Genomic DNA, 20,162 nt, shown 5'->3' on the forward strand with positions numbered 1-20,162 from the left:
GTAGTGGCTTCCCTTTAAGCTCCATAACATGACTGTCCCTGTTAGGTACCTCCAGGGCCTCCACAGCTGGATGAACTATTTATCCTTCTACATCTTTTCTGATCCATGTGTTAACTTTTACATGAAAGCTCCTGTTCAAGAAGGAATATGGCAGGAATTTCTCATGGAAACTCAGCTATGTTCTTCAGAAACTATTTTGACAGATGTGCAGAAAACATCAAATCAAGGAGTTGAGGTTGTTTTATTTTAACACCTAATACAATTCAAATTTAAAGGATTACTTGCACAAAAAAATAAACACATTTGGTATAAAAATTTATCATCACTTTAACACCTTTTTCTTTCTTATGGTCTGCACCTTGTCTGGAGCAGAAACATAGACTAATGGCACAAGTTTGTTTTATTCTACAGCTTTTTTTTTGTTTTTACATACTCAAGTACCCTAGAGGACAACAGCCCGCTGTATACAAGAACCATTTTCTTCAGCCTGCTGAATTAATTTTCATAAAGAACCAAAGCTATAAAGGCATTTTAAAAATCATTTTTTTTTAAGAAGCACTGACTTTTTGCACCATTTATATACATAGTGTTACATAACAGCTCTTGAATACAGTACATGCAGCAGAATATATCTGTTGAATATAAAACATACATTTAAAATCTTGACTTATCAGAATTTTCTGAAGACTGAATAATTGTAGAATGCCCACTGCTTAGAGAAAATGGTTTGACAGTACAAATATCTGCATATGTTGGCCACTGGAACAATCCAAGGCTTGCTGGAATAGTATCTGCAGCACATCAATGTGCATAAACAGCTTACATACAATATTAAAACACGACCAGCAAAACCAACCAATAGCTCAAGATCTTATGACTGCTATGTTAACCCTTCTTTAAGTGGTTGCGAGGAAGTGTGGTGGGGGTTTCTCCCCCCACGTAAGTCCCCCATAAAACCTTTAGTAAGCAATTTGTTTTCCAGATGAAGATATTTATTTATGTCTGCTGCCTCTCCTCTTCATTGCAGCTGTACACTGTGGACAGTACCATTTCCCTTTTGGTGCTTCTGTCAGTCCAACACATCCATAATGGAACCATTCAATGGGACACTATAAAAACAGAGTTTAGAGAGGGTTTGGGATTTTTCTTTTCTTCTTGAATTGTGATTACATACAATTCTATGAAAAGAAGCGCAAGTAGAAAGTGTAGGTTCTGCCTTTCATACCAAGCAAATAATGGGATAAAATGAAAGAGGAGAAATCCATACCCCATACACCCAACAGAATAAGGAAAGCAACAAAAATTCTACGAGTCATAGACTAACTCATTTATATAGAAAACAAAATAAGTATACTGTGCTAATGATAAACCTAGCTTGGCAACATTTTAAGTGACACAACAGTAATCTTCATCACTCACTTCGGACTGAATGCAGGATAATCTCAGTAAGTACATAATTACATTCACTTGCTCTTTTAAAACTTGCAGCATTTGAATCAGACAATTGGGATTAATACTGACATAGCTAAACGTTCCCAGAAATAAAGGGTATTTCAAATATGTCAAACTTCCTCAGGAAAGAGACGACTTCTGAAAGAATCTGAACTGTGGGGCAGATGAGGAGAAGTTTCTGGAAGAACGCTTCAACTCATGTGCACATTAATTCCCATCGTACTTCTCACACAAATATTTAAGTTCTACTTCTGTTTGAAGTTTTCCATGAAATCTTCTATGATCCTGGCACTACTACTATTTCTAACGTCAACTGCTAACTTCTTGCTTTCTCTTCTTTACTCTTTGATTGATTTTCTGCGTGATTCCTTCAGTCTCATCACAAGTCACGAAAGATGAAGTAAGAACAAAAAAATTCAAGACAGTAGCAGTGAAATCTGTGTATCTCAGAATAATGGTACATTTCCAATACTTAAATTTTCCAGGTCAGAACGTATCTTTTTAAATTTGCAGCTACTCATAGAGAAAAAGAAAACTGTAAGTATGTATTTATGATGTTTAAGACAGTGATCAGGGATGAAATATACAAGTTTGTTTAATGCAATTTCAATTTTTGTCTAGGATTTCTACCTAAGCAAAAAAAAAAAGCCTTTCAAGCACAAACAAGTTAGCAAGGGGCAGTTCTGTTTAGAATGGAAGCCCTACACACACCTAAAAGTTCTTAACAGCAAGGTTTGCAGTTTCTGAATACTCTTCTTACACACAGTGTTGTGTAACCTTATTGTGATTAAGCAAGGAGAAATACATGGAACTCCTATGTGATTGGAAAGATTAGTATTAAAAACATTTTCTTTTATCTCTGTTTGTTCCCACGCATCCTATGTTTAAGTCTGAAGTGAGGTAGGGGATTTGAATAGAAAAAGGAAAAATGATTACTTTTTTTGCTGTGTATATGTAAACAACAAAGAGCTGCACTTGTCCCTATTTTCACTAAAACTGAAAATATAACAAGCACTACAGAAAAGTAACTCCTGTAAGCAATAGTTACATGCACGAGGCTTCTCTTATGAGCATTCTGAACTTTATTACTTACATCTTGGTTATCACAGCCAACCATCTCACCATAGGACACCTATTGAAAAAGAAGGAAAAAAAGCCAACTTTATTAATAAAAACAAAATTTTCAGAGGGGTGGAATTCAAGGTTTTTGTTTCTTTTTTCTTTTACATTAAAGAAGTTCTTCCATCAGCAGTGGCAACAATACATATTTTTGTTGTTCCATAATCGTGTTCACATGTATGTTCCAGGTTGGATAAAAAAATCCAGCATTCAAAACTCAAACTAAGTACATTTTGGTCCTCAGCACTGAGGTTTGGACACCATCAGCCCACTTTTCAAATGTATTTATGTCTAGCATTTCCCTCGCACACATGACAACTTCAAGAACTATTCCAAAGAAACAATCACATACTTTCAAAAGAACCAAAGGATTCTGTAAACTCTAAAAAAAAAAAAATAAATTTAGCATTTAAAACTATAAAATCAGAGCAGGCATTTTTAAAAACTCGTGCTCTCATTCAGTCTTTCAATTTTCTGAGTGGCTTTTACAAAGATAGTATCTTCTCCATTATTAATTTATTTTGCAAAAGGAGGAAAGTATGAGAGAAAAAGTATTACTCTAGCTTGAAATTCTAAGAAAATTCACTGTGATCGTATTCAACTCTGAATTTAATTATGCCTAAATTCTTCAGTAAGAGACTTAGAACTCTCCAGATGTGGCACATCGCAGGAAAATTGGTTTGTTTGTTGCTTGGGCCTTTGACTTCATTATTCATAAAATCACAGAATGGCCAGGGTTGGAAGGGACCTCAAGGATCATGAAGCTCCAACTCCCTGCCACAGGCAGGGCCACCAACCTCCCCATTTAATACTAGACCAGGCTGCCCAGGAACCCATCCAATCTGGCCTTGGACACCTCCAGGGATGGGGCATCCACAACCTCTCTGGGCAGCCTGTTCCAGCACCTCACCACTCTCTTTGTAAATAAATTCCCCTGACATCCAACCTAAATCTTCCCTCCTTCAATTTAAAACCATTTTCCAGAGTCCTTTCATATTACCACTAAAGAAATAAAAACATCCTATTTGCAGTGTTGAGATTCTGATCTGTTTTTAAATGAGCAATCAGAGCAAGAAGGTCACCTGCAGTGAAACAGCGTATCTGGTTGTATTTCAGGTTGAACAATGTTTTTACCTGATTACAGATGCAGTAACGTGGCTCATTTGGATCATAGGTCCAGTCAACCTGGCTATTGGAATCAGACTCTGGTATTACTGCTGTTTGCTGGGACAATTCTTGTGCCAGTGCAGATGAGGAAGAACATGACGACAGAGAGGATGAAGAGGAAGATGATGACGACTGCTGACTTGAGGATTTGTTGTTGTTTCTGAAAGAAAGAAAGAAAAAACAAACATATCATAATTTAAGTTCATTTACTGGCAAGTAGAAGCACTTCTTTGTTGACTGAAATACTACAGTATGTAAATCCTGAAATGTGTATTCCATAACACATTTCATTCAAGAACTCCGATAGCAAAACTCTCTGGAAATCAGTCTGAACAGTTTATAGTCAGGCTATTCTAATCTATGAAATTGAACAACTCTAAATTGTCAAATGGCTTTACTGAATGTTTTACATCATGTTTTTTTTTTTTCCCTTAGTGTCAAGCCGCCATTAAGAATATGTAAATGGTATAACAGGCATTTGCATGTAATAATGTTACGTTGTCACGTACAGTAGATTACTGTTAAGATGACTGATTCTATGCTAATCTCCACTGAAGCATCAGCTGTCACTGCCCTGGAACAATGTCAATATGCAAATTTTGTATTTTTGCTTATAGGTCAGATCTGACACCCAAGACACATGTAGATGAGAAATGATTCTAAAACAAACTTTTTAAGTGAGCTGTGAATGAAAACAAATATGTATAAAGAAAGAAAAAAGAGCAAGTCAGTTTAAAATACAAGCAATCTGGGACAAGATCTTTCAAACAAAACTTTTGAGTCCTCAAATTTACTTCTGATGAAAACCACTTTTTATCAGAAGTAAATTTCATTCTGCTTCCTGTCCTAGGTGGTCAGACATCACAATATGTTCTGCTTATTTATAAAGTGGCATGAAGCAAATCTCCAGATCTACTTCAAAACCATCTACAAAGCACTGCACAGAATTTCCAACATTTACATTTAGACCAAGTCTTCTCTCCTGTATAGAGAAAAAGTGAGGAAAGAAACTAGACAATATAACAGACAAAAAAATTAATCCAAGTATTTCTTTAAAACCTTGGATTGAATTTGTATAAGGAAAAAGAAAGCAGTGGAGAAAAGAAGAAAGTCCTGTACAAAAAATGCCAGTATGGAATAATAACTTTCCACTCATGTTTTATATTCCCAACATATTAAATGCAAAGTATTTCTAATATGGCCTATGACCTTTAAGTGAAAGTTTAGTTGTCAACTGCAGTCAGCAAAAAAAACCTACTTGCTTTTTCTGCCACTTCGTGAATCTGTGCTTGACGAACTTAATGTTTGTGTTAATGTAGATGCCAGAGCTGATGATGAATACCCAGTTGAATCTCTAGATAATGAAAACTCTCTTCCAAGTTGAAAATCATTGTTCTTAAATGCTTCGTAGCTGGCTTTTAAACTGGATGTTCTTCTTCCTTCCTTCATCTAAAAAAGAATACTGATATTGTATCAGATTATAAAGCAGAGTTCTTACTTAAGACATACTGGGCTGCTATTATTGCCACGGATTCATCAGTTATTCTTTTAATAAAGTGATGCATAGTAAGTGATAAGAATGAGTAAGAATATCCCACAAGAAAAGGTACAAAATGAGTCGTCCTTTTATGGAAGTTTCAAAGGATGAAACTGTAGCATGTACACAATAATGATGAGAACAACACCACACCAGCTGAAAGTGATCAAAAAAAACTACTAGTATTCCTTCTTAATCAACAGCTGGTGGCAGGCTGACGAGAATGTGAGAATGTTTTGACGTTACCTGTGCTGTGGCTTGCACTGCTTGAGCTGCTGCCATGGTAATAGCACCGGCCCCAGATCCTGAAGATAATGAGCCGAGGTTATATGATGCCAATGGTTGAGAAGAGTTTGTATTGTATGCATTGTTTGAAGAGGATGATGAATTATTGTTTCGACACCCTTGATGAACAGAACACATTCATGAAATTCAAAATGAAACTAAATTCCTTTGCATTTTAAGAAGAGTTATATATGACAACCAGTGAAAGACTAGGAACTCCATTTATGCAGAGTAGTCTGATCATTTGGAAAAAAGTTCTAAGAAAATTTTTTGACACTGCTAGTTTTCTACTTAAGCATCTACCCTCACGTGCAAGGAATCCTTTCAGAAAGGCAGTCCTCACTATCACACTCAGCTATATATAGACATAACACAGCTGTTATGTCTATATAAGCCCAACCTCAGTTGAAATTATATTGACTACTGTGACAATTGAGAAGAAATTAAGAATTTGACTGTACAACTAAATTTTCCCTAAGATAACATTTAAAACAGTCTTACACTAAAAGCTAAAAATCACAATTTGAATGCACCAGATTTCCTGACAGCTGTTCAAAAGTAGTTCTGTTTAGTTTGCCAACTCATGCGAAGTTCCTTATAGATAAATGACTATGAAAAAGCCTAGTTAAAATTAGTGACCAGCATTAAATTGCCAAAGTACTTTACTTACTAATACCTTCTCATAATCTTTCATTTTCTGAGCAGAATCTACAAATTATCCTTATTTTGAAAACTGACAGGAAGCTGTGCTGTGTTTTTATTCACTAATCAAAGGGCCTTCTTATCTGGCCTCATTTCACACAAGACTCAGAAGCATTTGATCATAGCTGAATGCTAGGTCAGAGCAACCCTTATAAGATGAATGAATATTCTTTTCCTACTTTGGAAATTACTGCATGGGCTTCTTTTCCTCAAAATAATGCATGGATCTCTTGTATTTCTACCAGTGGATGAATGAAAACCATACTCCTACCCTCTTCGAACCGTGAAAATAAACAGCCAACACACAGCTGTCAAATGACAACAAAGCCAATGAGCTTCATGCACAACACAGGTGAGTAACAATGTCTGCAATTTCTCATTTTTAAAATGACCAAAAATCCCAGAGCAAAGTGTATGGATCTCTGATACATATTAAAAAAAAAAAAAAAAAAAAAAATAAAAAAAATCCACACATACAATTGGATTTTTCTTCCCTCTATTAAAAGTAATAAAATGTAAAACAATTAAGACTACCTGGTGTATTTTCTTTAGAGGCATCTGAAGTAAGGGTAGATAGAAGAGCTTCAGATTTAAACTTCTTCTCGGGAACATGATCTGTTGCACCATGGTGAGACGATGGATTGTGTTTCCTTTCTGAGAAAAACAAATGAAGTGAACTTAAATGGAAAAGCCTTTTCACTTTAAAAGTAAAACTGTTAACAACTACAGATACTGAAATAGCACTTTCAACTAACTGCCACCAGCAAAACCTTTTTATTTCATACTTGCAGTTTTTCTGAATAGGCATGATCACCATTTAATTATCCAATTTTTCCAGCATTTGGAAGAAAATATAATAAATGTACTTGACGACAAATGTATCTTAAAAGTGAATATGCTTTTATCTATCAAATACTCACTCTCTACTGGAGTGTGTGAATGGGCGTGATGGTTATTCACAGGCTGAGATGGTGTATCCAGCTCCAGGGATCCTAAAAATGGGAGATAAAAAAAAACAGAAAATTTTAAAGTCGACAATGTAATGCCTTTAATTTTTCTGACACTGAGTTTTTACAATATTAGCCAAAACGCTATGCAATTACACTTATATTAATTGGAAGGATTTTAGAGTTAGAATCTTTCCCAAAATAAGTTCCCAGGAACAACTAAGTTGAATCACTGTCTATCCCACGCTGGAAGGGAACTCCAAGGTTTACTGAATTGAATCCCTTTCTTCTCTCAAGACCGCACAAAATTCAGACCATATATCTGAAAATATTGTTCAAATGTTTCTTGAATTCCAGCAGCCTGTAGCCAAGACCACTGCCTTGGGCAGCCTGTTCCAGTGCATGACCACCCTCTGGTGAAAAACCTTTGCCTAACACCCATCCGACCCTTCCCTGACACAGCTCCAGTCCTGTCACTGTCATGAGAGAGGGAGGCTGCCAGGAGGCCTCCTCTCAGCCTTCTGTTTGCTGGGCTGAACAAACCAAGCGATCCCTGCTGCTCCTCAGACGCCTTTCCCATCTTCATAGCCCACTCCTGGATGCTAACAGCTTTATCTTCTTCTTATACCATGTTACCAAACGTACACACAGTGCTCGAGGTGAGGTGACACCAAGCTGAGTGGTGCAGTTAACACGGTGGAAGGAAGGGATGCCATTCAGAGGGACCTCAACAGGCTTGAAAAGTGGGACCGGGGGAACCTGATGAGGTACAGCACAGCAAAGTGCAGAGTTCTGCACTTGGGCCAGAGGAATCCCAGGCATCCACACAGACTGGAAAGAGCAATCCTTGAGAGCAGCCCTGCACAGAAGGACCTGGGGGTCCTGATAGATGAAAAGCTTGACACGAGCCAGCAGTGTGCTCTTGCAGCTCAGAAAGCAAATGGTATCCTGGGCCCCATCAGAATAGGGGTGGCCAGCAGCGACAGGGAGGTGATTGTCCCCCTCTACTCTGCTCTTGTGAGGCCCCATCTGGAGTACTGTGTCCTGGACTGGAGCTGCCAGTACAAGAAAGAAAGGGAGCTGTTGGAGAGGGTCCTGATGAGAGCTACTGGGATGATAAGGGGACTGGAGCACCTCCCCTATGAGGACAGGCTGAGGGAGCTGGGCTTGTTCAGCCTGGAGAAAAGAAGGCTGCGGGTGACCTCACTGCAGCCTTTCAATACCTGAAGGGAGCCTACAAACAGCAGGGGAATCAACTCTTTGAAAGGGTAGATAACTGCAGGACAAGGGAAAATGGTTTGAAGTTGAGGGAGGGAAGATTTAGCTTGGATGTCAGGGGAAAATTCTTTACAGAGCGAGTGGTGAGGTGCTGGAACAGGCTGCCCAGAGAGGTTGTGGATGCCCCGTCCCTGGAGGTGTTCAAGGCCAGGTTGGATGGGTTCCTGGGCAGCCTGGTCTAGTATTAAATGGGGAGGTTGGTGGCCCTGCATGTGGCAGGGGGTTGGAGATCCATGATCCTTGAGGTCCCTTCCAACCCTGGCCATTCTGTGATTCTCTGAGGCCACACAGCGCTGAGTAAGGGGGACAATCTCTTCCCCTGCCCAGCTGGCAGTGCCTGCTGCACCCCAGCTTTGTCACACAAGGTTAAACAGGACTTTACTCTTGTTAACACTTTTAACAGGAAAGTTTTAAAATAGAAATCGCTGACTACTGCTATGCAACTTTCAAAGAAAAGTTAAAATCAAGGTCAATATTGAGAACCAAAAACAACACTACTTGCAATATGCCACTTCCAATAAGTTGCATACAGGCAGTAAAGCTGCACTAGAAGTACTGACAATATGTGCTTATTTGAACTGAAGACTGTAGATGCATTTATGAACATAAATGTTAAAATGCAGTTAAAAGGTAAACTATACTAATGATGCCATCTCCCATCTCATCATACTGATTCAAAACATACCAAGATCAGAAATACGTTTCAAGTTGACCCAACATTCTGTCATACATCTGTATTCAAAATCACAGATGTTGAAAATACCCAGAGTGGAAATCCAAAAAGGAGGGAGGAAAGGAAAGGCTGAACTAACTTTAATCATGCTGTGATTTAGTCCAAAGGCTGCCCTCTGGAGGAACCTCAAAAACATGTTTTTACTCCGATAGCTAAAAATGTTAAGAAGCTTTTCATTCTACCTTACATGTTATTAAGTAATAAATATCTTAAACACAGCCTGGTTCATTTGTGTTTTCAGTTTTCAAAATTCCACCTACCTTGCCAAACAAATGGCCCAAATAAAGTTAGCATCAGATCTTAAAACTGCAGGCTGGACTCAAAAATAAACTAGTTGCCCTCTTTTGCAGTAGTTCATTAATAACACCTACTCAGCAGTTTTCTTTTTGTGCCTCTTATTTAAAAACAAACAATCAAACAAGCAATTAGAAACAAAACTTTGAGGAAAATTAGCTTTTATGACAAAGTTCAAAGGAAAACTATTTACCCCTTATTTCTTCAGGTGACTTGGGTTACTTTTCACTAGCCTTGGTCATGAAGAACAGTCACTGACTATTAGCTTCATAATAACACATGCTGTAGCAATTTTGAAATTCATCATAATCACATTTGAACTTGACACCTAAATACTAACAGGTATAGAGGGCTGGATTTTTTCCACATTAAGTTTGCTTTAAAACCATCACATTACATCCCATTTACATTCTGAATACTAGCTGTGCAGTGCTGCAGTATTTGTTAAGCTTGCAGGTTTCTTCCTTGAAATGCTCCTCTCTCACCACCTTTTGATAAAATCATCCATTCTCTTCTCTTTAAAAAGAGATCTACAAAGTAGGTATCTTTACTTGACATTCCATGCCTGTAATTGAAATATCCACTCTCCTCTATTTGATAGCAGTCAACTGGTCTAGTAGGTTAAGCATAGATTACAACACTTTCCTGAATGCCTACAGTATTAGTAACAGTTTTGAAGAATTCTGTACATTAGTTTAACTATTCATATGTACAACAGCCCTATTAAAAAGAGAAATTATTCTAACTTCTCAGGTGCCTTTTGATTCCACTGGTAAAAATCAAGTTTGAACTAAAATTCAAGAATCACTGACTGATAAAAGGCATGTAGATCGAAGCAAAATTGCAAAATGAGTGGAAACACAGTAGTCCAACAACTTTATCGTGTCTTACTTTTGTAAAGTGACAGAAAATCTGCCAAGTATTTTAAGAAAATCACGCATACTTACGTCTCTCTAATATTTCTGTGATTCCAGCATTGTCTGCTTCAAGTTCCATTTTAAATTTCGCAAGTTCCTGATCCAGTTTTCTCAAGTGACGATCTACCTGTTTTGGAGACAATGCAACAGTAAGAAGTGTCCAGTTCTGGAACATGAATGACTACACCAGGCACGTCCAACCCACAGGATGCACGTGACCCAACTCAGCTCACAGTGCAGTGCTGATAGATAACACGGCACTATGCTTGATTTGCAAACAAACCACGTCACTTTTCAAAGACTACAATTTGAGGAGACATTCTATGCAGAAACATACTGCCAAATTTGATGCATATCAAGGAACGCTATGCAAAGACAAAACAGCAGAACTAAAAAAGTCTGTCACCTCAACAAAATACTTAAAAAAAAAAGTTAAAACTCAAATGGTAATGAAGAATCTGGTTAAGTGGGCAATATTAATGGTAGGTGGGCTGCTGCATTAGATGATCTTAGAGTCTTTTCCAACCTTCACGATTCTATGACTCTGTTATAAAAGCTACTTACATGATAGCACATCTTACTGCAAAAAAAATCAAAACCACTTCCTGATGGTGAGTTTGTTAAGCAATATATGAAAAGCACAACAGATACTGTATGTCCTGATTAATTAAAAAAGAAAAAAAAAGCTTTTTTTTTTTTTTTTTTATACCTCTCCAATTTGTCTCACCAGACTGCAGTTAGGTGAATAGAAAAAGAATAAGAAAGTACACAAAGAGAAGTCTGGACAGTAAAGCTGTTGATCTCAAATTTTACGCTTTGGTGATGAAAATATTAATACTACAGATACAGCTCTACTTGCCATTTTCACTAGAGTATTGATAACAAATATGTCACTGAAGAAATAGCTTCTTTGGCATCCCTGAAAGACACAGCTAAACCTGACTTATTTGAATCAGTAAAAGAACACGTGAAAGCAATCTTTTTTAACTTTTGTCAACATATCTAATAGAGCTACTGAGGATGACCCAGTGATGGCTGGTAAAAAAAGATGGACTTATAAAACTAATAGAAGATGATTCAGTTACCATCTGTATCTCACTGCATCAGACATCAAGAAAATATACGTGTAAAAGCTTCAAAATTGGATGATGTCATGCAAATCATCAAAGCTGTGAATTTCAACAATTCCAAAGGACCAAAACGTCGCCAATTCCACAAGTTCATTAAATGTATGGATGCATTTATGGGGTCATCATTTATCTTCCTGATGGCTAAGTCAAGGCAAAATACTAAAAACACTCTGCAAAGTGAAACTTAGTTCTTTACAGAATCAAAAGGAAAACTGGTGCCAGAACACGAAGATTAAAGACGGCTCACAGACTGAGTATTTTTGGAGGATTTGATTGTTCATTTAAAGAATTAAACGTGCTTCTTCAAAGTGAAAAATCACTTTTCTGTGCTTCAGACATTAACAGCATTTGAAATGAAAGTTAAATTATGGCAAGCTGAAGTAATGGAAAATAGTTGTATGCATTCTGATACATTGGCTAAACGCAGTACCGTAAAGAGTGAAAAATATGCAGCTGTGCTTTTCATTTTGATAAAGAAATTTGAGAATAGGTTTCAATATTTAAAAAAAAAGAAAAAAGATCTTTTTTTTAATATATTTGTAACTCCATTTTCCGTCAACAGAAATCCATTATTTGCAAACTTCACACAGAATGTATAGAGTTGCAACCAGGATTCGACTCAAAGAAAAATTCTGTCATGTCTCTTTGCCAGACTTTCATAAGCCCTCTTTCCAGAGAAAAATACCCTTCCCTTCACGGTCACATTTATTCATGTCATCAGTTTTTGACAATATATACATTTGTGAACAATTATTGTCAAGGATGAAGCACCGGAAAAGAAATATTTCATCAAAAATCTCAGATGAATACCCTGAGAACTCACGAGGAGTGGCAACCACTGCCACAGAACCAGCATGAAGCATAAGTTTCACAAAAACGAGGTCAAACATCACATCAGTTTTATGTTTTTGTTGCTCCCTGTTTTTTAGGTTTTAATAAAAACATGTTAAAAAAAGTTCTGCTACTTATAAGCATTACATTTATTATGTATTTTATATGTGGCCTGTGGCAATTCCTGTTTGCTGAATGCAGCCCAGACAAGCCAAACAGTTGCACAACCACGAGCTACACCTTTTTATCTGGTCTGCCAAGAATTGCTCTTCCAGTTTTCAGTACTAAGCATGTATAAGAACACAGAGTCCTAACTTCTTGGCCTCCTACACTTCCCACTCAGCAGAAATACTAGAACTAGCACTAAAATGGGCTGCTGCTCCTCAGCTGCCCAGTGAATCACAGGATTCACCAAAACTGCATGTTGGCTCAGCAGCTAGAAGCCTTCCTCTCATTACAGGTGGTGTTCCAAAACAAAATGTTATGTGTTTTCTATGAGAAAAGGGGCTAACAGCATTTAGGGTTGTTGTGAGTATGGGTATAGAAACTAGAAGACAAAGAACAGTACATGAAATGCCCTTTAAAAAAAGTGGTTATGCTGTAAGAAGAAATTACAGGTTTCTTGTTCAATACCTGTACATCTTCCAACGTGCACAGAAAGAATAGTGTCTGTACTGAACATGTAAAGACTGATGTGCTTTTGAGTAAAGTATGACATACTCTGGTGTGCCAAAAACTCACAAAAGAAAAAAAAAAACTAAAGAACCACCACATTCAAAATGCTTTCTTCATCTGCAGTCATGCAGTTGAATCATGTACTTATCTTTACTGCAAAACGAACAACTTTTGCACTGAGAGAGGGAATGTTCCAACATTCACTAGTAGATGGAAGGAGAATCAACCAAACAAGAAATATTTGTTTTATGTCTACTGTATTTTAGAGCAATAAGTTGCAACTTTCGTTCTCTGAGAAAGTGTAAAGTAAATATACTTAAAACCCAAAACGCATGTGTTACAAGGTGGAATAGCTTGCCTGTGGTCCCTTTTCAAAACCAAATACAACCAGAAAGAGAATACATTAAAAGCTTACAATTTCTCAAATTATTTCTTGATATTTTACAACAGTGTACAAGCAACCAAATTCCTAGGAGTCAGTAAAACATTAAGTGTCTTTCTAAAAGAAAAAAAATAATGTTTGAAGCTGATGTAAGAGTACAATTAACACAACTATAGCACTTATCAAAATGTTCTGAACTCCTGAAGACATAAACTCAGATAATGCACAACAAGCCTTTCATCTACTTACCAAATCATATATTTGATTAGCCAGCTGTACTTTCTCATCTGCATCTTCCAAAGCCTTGTAATAATCCTGGTATAAAAAGAATAAGCTTTTAAGTCACAAATGTAACTGAATTAATTTCAGCTGTTTTAAGCTATTTTAACCTAGCACACAGTGTACATTAAAAGTAGAAACTGAAATCAGTTTTCAGAAAGACTGTGAAACTGTTGTAAACAGCAGTAAGCTAAATATTAGACGAGAGCTATACCAGCTATTTATTGCTTAGAAAAAGCAAAACTACAAGACATGGACACTTCCTCTTATAGTGACACTTACACGTCACAGTGTGGTTCACTGCAAGAAAAGAAATACCCTTCAGTGTGTTTTATACTATGCAGCATTATAGACTCAACATGAAATGATGTCTTTTACTTGATGTGGATCTTTAAGACCACTGAAGAAACTACTGTCCTTCAAATGATGCTACTGTGACTGGAGGTCTTTTCAGCACTGTAGTTAAACATATAGAAAAAGAAGTATATAATTTAAATTAATTTATTGAAGTATTTTTAAAATACACTATTATAAAATGAATTTACACAAGATGCAATTTTAAAATCTGCTCTAAATAATGAAAAACCATAAGTAGGTCCCCTTTTAAAGTTAGTGTAGGCATATTTATCTCTAGGTTCAAACAGGTTTAAGTGCCTTTTTATTTCAATTTCCACTGAAGAATACCTAGCTCAAGTAAAAACTCAGATCTTAATTCCATTAAAGTCTTTTTTTTATTATTATTTTTTTTTAATTTACTCCAGTGAAGTTAGAGTTTTGACTTTCATTGTGTTTTGTTTATTTTGGTGTTTTTTTTTTTTAAAGGTAATTTATTTGTTTTAATTAAGGAAAGAATAAACCTTGGTTGCCTAAGGGGCTGAAGTTACAAGTGTATGAGGACTAGAAAGGATTTTTGTCCTGACAAAATGATGGACTACCCTGCTAACAATACCAACAACGCCAAGTGTCAAATGATAAAACAAAACAGAAAACACAGCTGTCTTCTTAGTCTTCTCTCTCTAATGGAACATGCACCATATACATACTATATACAAAGACAGGCGCAGAATCAGAGGGGATGCTGAAGTTAAGCTGGAAAAATATCCTTTAAAAGAATGCCAATTAACTTACAAAGCTTCAAGTCATATAAGCAAGAAGAAAATATCCAAGCTGAAATGCTAGTACCTGGTTTCATCACTCCAATATTCTCTTTTTAAAAAAATGTAATAATAGCAGCAAATACTCAGCAAAACTTAAAAGAAATGCTTTATCAAAGAAACTTTCCAGTCATTTTTCTCCTCTAAGGTAGTTCTATGCATCTCTGTGAAAGCCCAGAGGAAGTCACAGTTCTGAACACTTAAGACTTCACTCAATTATAAACTATTTTTTTCCTAAGGTTATCTTCTTTTAAAAGAACAAATGCAGCCCACTCCTGTGATATCCTTACTTTTTTGATTGATGTCATCTGTTCTTCTCTCCATTCAGGTTTGTTTTTCTTTGCGTTCATAAAAAATTCATTGACCCTCTGCTCGAGCTGATCCATTGCATCTGCATGGGGAAATATTAAGATAAATATTATCTTCTCACATACGTAAACATTACAAAACAAGGTGGAATTTTTTCTTGAAACGAAGTTGACAGGACTGAAGTGTAAATTATTATAGCAAAAACAAATAAGTAAATAAAAAGAATGAAACAAGTGACAGCAGAGGGAAATATTTACCTTAATTTCCAAGAAGCAGAATTGCATTCTGGTAGGATTCTCATCAAGGTTCTTGTGCTCTCCACATGGGAAAGGCAGCATTCCAAGTTCTAAAGATTTTTTGCCCTTAAGAGCAGTGGTGGTGACTTAAAGCATGACCCAAACTCCTCACCCAGGGCTCTAGACCACTGACTTTGGAACATTCTAGCCAGTTACAAACTGAGCAGGTAACAAAATGTTCTCTAAGAGAAACAGTCAAATACAAAACCAAATAATTGGAAAAATAAGTGCCTCAAAAGAAGAATCAACTCTTAACTCAAGGCCCTTCCGCAGTATGCTAGGAAGAACAAGAGCAATTGAAAACACTCACAAGTTTATTCCCACCCCCTAACTCCCACGTTGTAGAACAAAGAGGTAAATGCACTGATGGGAAACCACGGACAGGATTCTTTCTTACACGCAGCTGAGAAATATCTCAACGGGAAGAAGTAAAACAATTACTCAACATGTTATAAGAAAAGAAAATGTCAACCAAACGTTACTTGTCTGGTTATTTATTGAAGCAGGAAGAGGGATTTACTTTCCTTCCCTTCCACCATCCTTTATAAAAAGCATCAAGTTTAATATTTCAACAGCTGGACATTCGTGCATGCAACAACTTGCATACATCCAAACCAAACAGCTGCTTCAGTCAAACTAACCCTGACAGCTTGGCTAGTCTCAAGATAAGGGACAGTACTGCATTTAATATTATGTTTTAAACAGAACTTTCAGCAATGCAACCCAGACAAGTTTCGAGTTAAACATGACAATGCAGCACCTACCTACAGACTTCGGGCTCTCAGCGTAAAACAGTAAAGACACCTTTCAGAAGCCAGCACTGAAACTGTGCCATATGATTGGCTGGGGGTGAGGTAAAGAAACCAATGAATCTGCAAGTATAGTTAAGTCCTTAAATCCAACAGAGCCTGAAGTCTTTTCATTTTGCAAATCCGCAAGAACAATCAGAACTAGTTGCATGAACAAATGATGAGAAATCAAGCATAGTAAGTGAGCAAAGAATTTTTGATGCTACTTATGCAGGTAATCTCCAGAATCAAAACCAACAGGAAACTAACAACTTTAGACAGGAATGATAAGAATTTATCCCAAACCAAAATAGTCGTTGCCAATGCTCAAAATGACTCAGATCCAGACAGACAAAGCAGTCAAATGAACATTTTCCATTTGCACTGTGTTATGCTTTGGGAGAATAACGACTGAGCAACAAGTGAGGCTTCCAAAAGGTTTGTTCTTCCATCAAATGACTATAATTTGGTCCATAAAGCTAAAGGACAAAAGGTTCTAACTCCTATTGCCAGCCTGAAAACAACTGAGAGATTATTACTATTATACAGCTCCATAGACTGAGGAATAAAAATAATTATAAAAGTCTTTTTTTTTTTTAATTGAGAACAGGTATCAGTCTGCGTGAAACTGCTTAAGTGAAAACTTCCACAGAAACTTGGTCTCTCCTGAAAGAGAAGAACTGGCAAACAGGAATGCAGGGCAGCTCTACTACATTATATGGAAGGTCCTCCATAATATACTCCAGTCTCTTCAGCTTCTCTCCCCTCTCACCTCTCTTCCATCTGTGCTACTTCATTCAGACATGCTAATTTCCTAGAACAGATTCTCAAAGAGAGCTGACAGAAATTCTATTAGAAAACAGGCTTTTTTTCTAGAGCGTGGCTGGTAATCCATGATTTGAACCTATGTAGAGGGAAAACATTCCGTACTCCACATGCAAACATCTCAGAGCTCATGACTGACTTTCAACTCTGATGTTCCTCACTTTTCCCACAGGAGCCTTACCAAGGCACACAGCATACACCTATCTGCTGATTTATCTTCTGATGAGGATGATGATGATGATGATGATGAAACCTGCCCCATTCGAAGTCTGAATCATCCAAACATCATTAACTCTCGAACATAACAATTGTGTTAAATCTAAATGAAGTCTTGTACAGGTTTCTGGGCCAGCAGCACCTGCCAAAACACTCTTCTGATACAGGTCAGAGACACTGATCCCTCACATCAACTCCTGGGTCACAGCATCACAACAGTCCATGGGTTCACATGAAGTATTCAGCATGAGCTATCAAACTGCAAGCTGACAGCTGATGTGAGTCCAGAAGTTTCATAATGCATTAAGATGCCTTGTCACTCATTGAAAGAATCCTCAAAGAACCAAAAATCTTACTCTGGCCATAAGGTTGGTGTTTGCATACAAATATTCAGTGTTTTTCACAACTTCCAGTTAAAGCAAGGGAAATGACACCACTGCAACCTTGGCAGTACTGGCTGGCACTAATAAATATCTAAGAGAAAGCCTGAGGTCTCACTTCAAACTAGTGCAGGTTTAAAGAATCACAGAATCACAGGGCTTGGAAGGAAGCCCTGAGGATTATCCAGTCCAATCCCTTGCTAAAGCAGGTCCTCTAGAATAGGTTACAAAGGAAAGCATCCTGGTGAGTCTTGAGTATCTTCAGAGGAGACACCACAACCTCTGGGCTGCCTGTTCCAATGCTGTCACCCTCACAGCAAGGAAATTTTCCTCATGTTTGTATGGAACTTCCTGTGTTCCTGTCTGCACCTGTTGCCCCTTGTCCTGTTGCTGGGCACCACTGAAAAGAGGCCACCCCATCCATTTGACTCCTGCATTTCAGATATTTATCAACAGTGATGCCATCCTCTTCCTGTCTTCTCTTCTCCAGGCTGATACGTCCCAGAGCTGTGCTCCTACACTGTAAGATACTAAAAGTATGGTGTAGACTTTTATATTACTGTATAACGCTCATTGTTATTTCGACATTTGCTCTCTCTCATCTTTCTTTGACATACTCTAACTCCTCCGGCACTGAGGAATCCTCTCATCTCTTGTCTAAGTTACATTAACAAAGACCTTTGCCTCTCACTTGCAGATGAACACATTTATTGCGTGTTAACACAGCAACACCTCACTGGGTGCTATGGGACATGAGTCCCAGAGGGGATTGCTGGAGAGGATCAAAGGGGAACGCATCCTGGAAACAGCTGCAGGTGCTAAGCTCATACAAAATGAAGGAAACGTGTATGTGGTTAAGTGTCAGCTAAAGCATAAAAGCACAGGCAAAAATCTCATTCTTGTACACTGTGGTGAGTGGAGCTGGCTGGAAGGTCTCAGAACCAGCACGATCTGCTGAAAGAGTGGGGTGCAGCTCCTGATCCAAACCACCATCACTGCTCTTAGGGACCAAAAACCTAGAGAGTTTGGGACATGCCACCGATAAGGCCCCAGGGAGCACCACAAGCGCAGCAGCCGACCAGCGCCGCGCGGATGGGGGCCGGGGCGCCGCTCAGTCAGCACACGGGGCGAGCGTGCCCCGCCCCTCGCTGCGTGCCGGCAGCTCCCCGCCGCGGGCCGGGCCTCCGCAGCGCCGCCTCCCGCCGCCGCCAAGCCGGAGAAGACGCCGGGCGGCCGGCGGCCGGGACGGGGCGACGGGACGCTGTTCCCCGCGGTGGAGCGGAGCGGAGCTGCCGGAGCGCGGGGTGGCGGCGGGGTGCGAGCGGCCCGGGTCGGGCGACGAAGAGCCGCGGGGAGCGGAGGGACCCGCAGAAATCGGAGCGCCTTCAGCGGTGGCGCTTCGCTCCCCATTCCCCGCACCGCCGACTGTCGGCCGACTTCCTGCCCCGCGGCGGGGCGCCGGGAGAGGCGGGGAGCGAGCGCCCCCTGCTGGCGGGGCGGGCGAGGAACGGGAGGCGGAGGGCAGCGGCGGGAGGCGGAGGGGAGGGGGCGGGCAGAGGAGGGGGCGGGACTCACGTACTCTGCACCTGCAGGTCCATCTCGCGCATCTCGGTGAACCTGTCGCGCAGATCCATGGGAAGCTGCTCGATCACTGCGGGCACACGGAGGGAGGGGCGGGGGAGAGAGGGGGGGGGTGTCAGTCGCTCACCGCCGTGGGGGAGGGGGCGCCGCCACGTCGCCGCGCCCTCTCCCCGGCTCCCCTCCGCCGGCCGTGCCCGGCCGCCCGGCGTCCCCGTCCCGCACACACTCACTCTCCAGATAGTCCTCCAGATACAGCATGGCGGCGGCCGGGCCAGCGCCAAGGGGCTTCTCGCTAACGCGGGCTCGTCCCTTCCAATATGGCGCCGCCGCCAACAACACCGGCGGCTCGACTCAGCGAAAACAACATTGGCGGCTGACGGCGCCCGCCTCGGCCGCGCGGCGATTGGCTGCCCGCGCCCGTGACGCGCCCGCGGCTCGCGCTGCTCTCACGGCATGACGGGAAATGGAGTTCCGCGGGGGCCGGCCGGGGAGCTGCGCGTGCCGCCGTGCGCCTCCTGCGGCGGGGGCGGGAGCGGGAGGGCGGTGCGTCCCGTCCCAGCGCTGCTGTGGCGTTGTGAGGGGTGTGAGGTGGGGAGAGTTGCGTGGGAAAAGTGAAACGGAAAAGAAACGCCATGAAAGGAGTTAATGTGTAGCTGTAATGCCTTGTGATGTGTGAGGCGCTGTGAGGAGAGCCGCTGTAGCGCGCACAGCGACGCAGGCACCAGGCGACAGTCCGACTTCGATTTGGGCTCAGAACTATTGCTAAGAGAATGCATTGCAGGCACGTGGCACTGACTGCAGTCCGGTTACAGTGGGTCCTGTAGTTGGTTTTAAAATGTTGAGGGCTGAAGGTTTTCATGCGCTGTGAATTCCTGAAGTACTTCA

The 20,162-nt window shown here is 39.9% G+C and overlaps 1 protein-coding gene across 5 annotated transcripts; it reads right to left on the bottom strand.

Annotated features, from left to right (window-relative positions):
* Positions 1-222: 222 nt before the first annotated feature.
* Positions 223-19,649, bottom strand: ING3 (inhibitor of growth family member 3). 5 transcript variants are annotated; one of them, XM_042872797.1, is made up of 12 exons: positions 19,508-19,649; positions 19,276-19,347; positions 15,173-15,273; positions 13,699-13,764; positions 10,462-10,558; positions 7,183-7,254; positions 6,797-6,916; positions 5,522-5,580; positions 4,997-5,187; positions 3,706-3,898; positions 2,546-2,584; positions 223-1,109 (listed from the first exon to the last, which is right to left on the bottom strand). In XM_042872797.1, exons 1-12 carry the CDS (start codon positions 19,533-19,535, stop codon positions 993-995), a joined length of 1,155 nt encoding a protein of 384 aa, XP_042728731.1. In that variant the 5' UTR covers positions 19,536-19,649; the 3' UTR covers positions 223-992. The 5 variants fall into 5 exon arrangements, with proteins under 5 accessions (XP_042728731.1, XP_042728729.1, XP_042728730.1 ...); XM_042872795.1 differs by having other exon boundaries at positions 5,522-5,679; XM_042872796.1 differs by having other exon boundaries at positions 6,794-6,916.
* Positions 19,650-20,162: the final 513 nt, after the last annotated feature.

This window comes from Lagopus leucura, unplaced genomic scaffold (assembly GCF_019238085.1).
Source record: "Lagopus leucura isolate 7727_CA_CO unplaced genomic scaffold, USGS_WTPT01 Super-Scaffold_100008, whole genome shotgun sequence".
Taxonomy (NCBI): domain Eukaryota; kingdom Metazoa; phylum Chordata; class Aves; order Galliformes; family Phasianidae; genus Lagopus; species Lagopus leucura.

Excerpts from the sequence above, each read along its gene's own strand:
- ING3 (XM_042872794.1), bottom strand. The coding sequence starts at position 19,535 with ATGCTGTATCTGGAGGACTATCTGGAGA. Across the intron at positions 15,274-19,275 it reads GATGGACCTGCAGGTGCAGA|ATGCAATGGATCAGCTCGAG; the intron begins GTACGTGAGTCC and ends TTCCCCATGCAG. Across the intron at positions 6,917-7,182 it reads TTCACACACTCCAGTAGAGA|AAAGGAAACACAATCCATCG; the intron begins GTGAGTATTTGA and ends TGTTTTTCTCAG.